The sequence below is a fragment of the Arachis ipaensis genome, chromosome B2 (genome assembly GCF_059453495.1).
Source record: "Arachis ipaensis isolate K30076 ecotype BB chromosome B2, ASM5945349v1, whole genome shotgun sequence".
NCBI lineage: Eukaryota > Viridiplantae > Streptophyta > Magnoliopsida > Fabales > Fabaceae > Arachis > Arachis ipaensis.
The window spans coordinates 94,228,080-94,233,651 of NC_142437.1; the positions used below are offsets into that span (position 1 = coordinate 94,228,080).

A 5,572-nucleotide genomic window follows, 5' to 3' on the forward strand; every position below is an offset into this window, starting at 1 on the left:
GGCCCGGTTTGGCCCGTTCGGTCCAATCTTGGTCCGATTCCCATAAAATTGGTACCGAAATTCTCGTCTCAATCTCCTCTATCATATTAAGTCATAAAAATAACATTTTTGGCTTTCCAGAATAAATTCTCATTTATGGGTTAATTAGCCGTTAATTAACCGGGTCTTACAGAATGTTTGGTTTGGGTTTTGAAGGGGGAGGGGACTGTGAAAGTGGCAGTGGAATCCGAATCCTGAAATGTCCTGTGGATTCGTCCAATTGTGGCAGTAAAGTTTGGAAGAGAGAGGCGTGAAGAGAGACACATGCTATGTTTTTATTTTTTAACATTTACCTAAAGGACATGAATGCTTTGGTGGGGCATAGCCAAATGTTTATGCTTAGTTTGTACTAAAGTATATTTTGTTAAGACATTATTTAGCACCATGACGATGGGATTACAACTGTATTTTGGTTGGAGCTAGTTAAAAATTTTGATGTGGTGATTATTTTGGATATGTCACGACCTTTAAATGTACCTGTTTAAATCACAAGTTGTACACTAGTGAAATAGTAGACGCGAGGCAGAATGGAAGACATTGGCGTGATTTATAAAGGAGGATAATTATAGTTCCATAAAACTTACATTGTTGGTGGTGTTAATTTCGAATATATATGTCCATGATATTTCGAACATATATGGTCTCCGTAAAATAAACTGTGTTCTCGAGTAATAGATGAAATTCAGGATGTGAGTTTTCTGGATAATTCCTGTGGGGGTTTTCCCTTTGGTGGGAATGATAACTTTATTTCCCTCCATTAATTTGTGTACCTCGAAGAATGTGCATTACGTGATTGTCTGAACAAGGATGAGACTTGAAATGATGGAATGCTGGAAATGAGGCAAGTGACTGTACAGGTAGAGATATATGGCATGATTTGGGGATCAGAGATGCAATTCGATGAGTTTGGAGCGTAACCAATTTGTCATGCCTTTTTTTTTTTTACTTTTATTTTCAGTTTTTAATATTTTTTGAAACATTTCTTATTTTCACCAAAATTAGGGTTGGCCTTGAACATTTTATCTTTCTTTTATTTTTTTTACAAACATATATTTATCACTTGTTGAGTATTTTAGGAAGGTAGTTATGAGATTTTGAATTTAAAATTGTGTTTTTTTAACTTTTTTGAAAAAATTATCTTCTCACTGTTAATTTATTTATTTAACAAAATAATACTAGTAATAAAATAATTATATTTTATATTGTAGTATGAAATAATTTTTAATAATAATTTGTCAAAAAATTATGAAAAATATATGTTGACACCAAAAATATGATAAAAAATATAGTTAGAGTCCCTTAACTTTTGATATTTATACTTTAACCAGCTAAACTATTAGTATTTATGATTTCAACCACAAAATATTTTAATATTTACACTTTGACTCCTAAAAAAAATCAAAGTGGTGTTCTTGAGAGTTCTTGGGGACATTCAAAAATGTTCTTCGTGTTCTTCGTAAATTCTCCAAATTCTTTCTTCAATTCTAACCTGTATTTCAATCTTTTCGATAACTAACATTTACCCTAATACAAAACAAATTATAAACCACTAAAGTCCCATACTTTTCACTTGATTTCAACACAACTTGACCATTAATTAGGGGCTATGGTTTTGGTTTCCAACTGTACTTGAAGAATAACGTTCATAGCTTGAATATCTTCAAAGTTCATGAAATTTTCATGAAAGTTTCAACCATAATTACTCATATAAACAATCATTTTGAAGCATAACCAAACCATTCAACAATTACACAATTCAAACAAAACAAATGAAGATTAATTTTACCAAACTCTTCCTTTAATATACTGCTCCTAATTCGGCTCTCTTTCAAAGTGTTTAGAGCACTTTTTCCTCCTAAGTCATATATATATTAAGAATAACTTTAAATCCATGAATTCTTAATGGACCGAACCTTCAGCTATATGTTAGGATCAGATTCTTTAAATTAAACTTGCTCAACATTGAAGTTTGTTGGCCCATAAGTCAAGGTAAGGAAGAAATGTCTGGAATAGAATCAAGAAAATACATGTTTATGCATGGTTCGTCGAATCCGAACCAAGCATGGATAAGTCACATGGTTTTGAAGAGAAGAAGAGAGGATCACTTTAATCAATTTCGAATTCTGATTTGAGTTTTAAAAAAATTAAATGTTTAAGACCGTTAATTTTTATCTAAAAAAATACACTTGTATGATCTTTTAAGGTTAAATTTTGTTAAAAAAATGTACTCTTATTATTCGATTTTTTTTAATTTAGATAGATATATTTGTATTATTTTAAACATTTTTAAACTCAATACAAGTAGGTTTATTTAAACTTTAAATTTTAATAGTTTGAATAAATGTACTCTTATCATTTTAAAATTTTTCAAGTTTAAATAAACGTATTCATATTATTCTAAGTCCTTTTAAAATTAATACAAGTAGATTTAATTTTACTTTTAGAATTTTAAATAAAAATATTTGTATTATTTTAAATAAATATATTCTTTTAATATAAAAATAATATTTATGTATTTAAATAAATTAACGCATATTCTTTTAGTCGTGCTAGAGTAGTGTGGGATAAGTTGTTGCAAGTTAATCGTGTTAGAGAATGTGAAGTATCTGGTTTCACATAAGTTGTGCTATCCGATATTGGTTTGGGTGAAAAAAGGTAAATTATGCTATTCTAGGACTGATTTATGAGTTCTTTTAGAAAGAATTTCATGTAAGAATTGTTTTTGTTGTGGTATTTAATATAATATCTAAAACACATTAGCTTAGCACCATTTATATTTTAGTAGGTTTAGGGGATTCACATTTATAAATTTAATTTAAGAGAATAAAAAAAATTGATCCCTCTTTATCTTATTTATAATAAAAACTATTTCATTCTCTCCTTGTAAGTTAAAATGAAAAACAGTTAAAAAATTCGAACACGTGGTATAAATTAATATAGATATTGACACAATAGTCAGGGAAGCTTTTAGGATCTACATTAGGTCACTACCTAAAATAAAACACAAGGTAGATAACACTCAATAGATATATCAAAATTTTCTTAATTAAACCAATTAAAATAGACTAATAATGTTCATAACCAACATTAACCCCTTATCAAATAACAACTTGAAAGCCCAAAAATGAATGTAACGGGTTCAAGAAAATTGGCATTTCATTACTTATCCATGGAAGACAAAGAATCGGTGCACAGAAAATTAATATTGAACAAAGCAATCATTACATAAGCAAATTACACCAAAATTCCAGAGACGATCACATGTGAGGAGTTTTCAAATTTCAAATTCTCATAAACCAAAAAGAGGTCACCCCAAACAAACAACAAAAATATAGCATCACAGGCAATTTCCATCGGAGTTCACGCGACGGAGTAAAAGCAACGTGACTGCTTGTTGACACGTTTAAAAAAATAAAAATAAAAAAAAGGAAAAAAGAGTGGTTATATTAACTATGAAAACAAAAACGGTAACAAGGAAATGCATTGAATAAAATTAAGAGATAGAGAGGTTCTTCAACATATGTGCATGAATTTATCGCCATGTGAATCATTCATGCGGAACCTGCATGGATCGAGTGAGAAGGATTAGTGCTTTCTACTTGTTTCGATATCCCTGAATGCTTCATGGTGACATGGTAATCTATCTAGCGTTCCATGTGATTAATTACAGTTATACCCTTACCGTGTTCACTGCACCAGTTTTGTTACATTCTAATGCATGCCAATTTTCACGTTATAGCTGGAAATGTGCTTTTGTTAATCCCAATCGAAGAAATGTATCCATGTGTTCTTAGATGTAATGATTACATAGCCTTCTAAATAAAAAGTTTGTACCACCTAACACGAACGGTCATAGCTAAGCCTATATCATGTGAATGTGTCTATCAGTCTTGCCCAAATACGAGAGACAAGTTCATTTTTTCTACTGGTGGATTACCACAACCCTAAGTAGTTTTGCAGCGGAAAACTCCTCTCTTAGAACAGGATCGACTTGTTCACCACCTCTCGAACTAGATAGTCTAAACACGAGCAAAATGGAAGCCTCTGATTCCTTTCTCCAAGATTCTCAAGATGTTCCTTCGACAGAGTAAGTTATCGGTACAGACGACATGTGTTAATATTCGTTTGGTAAAATAGTTGTCGTCCTTGATATTTGGTGGCGTTGACCTGGTTGTTGTATTGGTGGTGTAGGTTGGACCCTGGCGATAACACAGTACAAGAGCGTGATCGATCCACAAACGACATCGATCCTGGCATGAACCTTGAGCTAACCATAGATGTGGTGAGCAAAATAATGCAGTTCACGTACATGCGTAATGGTTTGCTATGGAAGATAACAATCAGACATTTAGAATATTCAACAAGAATTTTTTGCTGTAGTATGTGATGTTAATGCCGTTGTTAGTATTGAACTTTTGTGCAACTGAGGTAAACTGTATGTGTTTCGTGTAACAGCCTCATCCAGAACAGCTGAAACAGCGAAATGCAACAGGTGAACACGATGCAGCAGAAAAAGACGTTGTGGCGCGCATTTTTCTTTATGAGAAGGTATATCGTGAACGATTCTCTTGTAAACTGTGTTTGGTATCTAACATTGTAGACGGCATTCGAGTGTGTGATAGTCCGATATGCAGTTATTGTACCCATCTTCAACATATTTACTACCGATATGCTTTTCTACTCTTCATTTTCATTGTTTTACGATATTCTTTCATGTATAACATAATGGGGCCCAAGTTAAATCTCACAGTTTGATGTAAATGATACGAAAAAATTATTTAAAATCAAATTAACAAAGTCAAAAGTTTTTTTTAATCGGTAAATAGATTTGAAGGAAATTATATTGGTATTTATAGATTATGATTTGTGAGATACATGACATATGTTAAGATTTTAAACAAAGGAATGATACTTTATATTTCAGAATATTTCAGTTTGGAAAAAAATATTAAATATCTAGAGATATTATTAAAAAAATTATATATACGAATATAATTTTTGGCAAATATATGTAAAGGAGCAACTAAAATGTGTTTTTTGGGTTGGAAATTTTGATTTAGAATGAATTTTTTCTGTATCTTTTACGTGATTGACAAGATACTAAAAAAATAATTAGGCTAAATATCAAATTTTTATTGTTTTGTTCATACATATATATATATATATATTGTAAATACATTTTCAGATTACCCAACAAAAGGTTAAATTAAATACATTCAATATTTTAATATAATTTATTTTTTTCACCAAAGGAAACAAGGCTAGAATGCTATTCTATAACTGTTGCATCATTTTTTTTGGCCGAAATAACCATTAGGCTAATTAGGCCTCAGTACAAACGGAATTTTAAAATGTGCCTAATTGTTTCCTAAATGGGACAGTAAAATAGACTCAAGAGGGGATATAAAAAATGGGCCTATATTCGGGCCTTACCACCCAAAAACACTGTTTATTACGTTCTGCAAATAAAAACCACACACATTTTAACCAGGAAAAAAAATACAGACTCACTATTAAAGCTAATTTTTGTTCG

The 5,572-nt window shown here is 30.9% G+C and overlaps 1 protein-coding gene across 1 annotated transcript; it reads left to right on the forward strand.

Annotated features, from left to right (window-relative positions):
• Positions 1 to 3,914: 3,914 nt before the first annotated feature.
• LOC148574884 (uncharacterized) lies at positions 3,915 to 4,794 on the forward strand. Its single transcript, XM_088504534.1, has 3 exons — positions 3,915 to 4,126; positions 4,231 to 4,321; positions 4,495 to 4,794. The coding sequence occupies exons 1-3, from the start codon at positions 3,915 to 3,917 to the stop codon at positions 4,792 to 4,794; spliced, it is 603 nt and encodes a 200-aa protein (XP_088360660.1).
• The last annotated feature ends 778 nt before the right edge of the window (positions 4,795 to 5,572 follow it).

Coding starts and splice junctions, on each gene's coding strand:
- LOC148574884 (XM_088504534.1), top strand. CDS start 3,915: ATGTGTCTATCAGTCTTGCCCAAATACGAGAGACAAGTTCATTTTTTC. Junction 4,127..4,230: donor CAAGATGTTCCTTCGACAGA/GTAAGTTATCGG, acceptor TTGGTGGTGTAG/GTTGGACCCTGGCGATAACA. Junction 4,322..4,494: donor TTGAGCTAACCATAGATGTG/GTGAGCAAAATA, acceptor TTCGTGTAACAG/CCTCATCCAGAACAGCTGAA.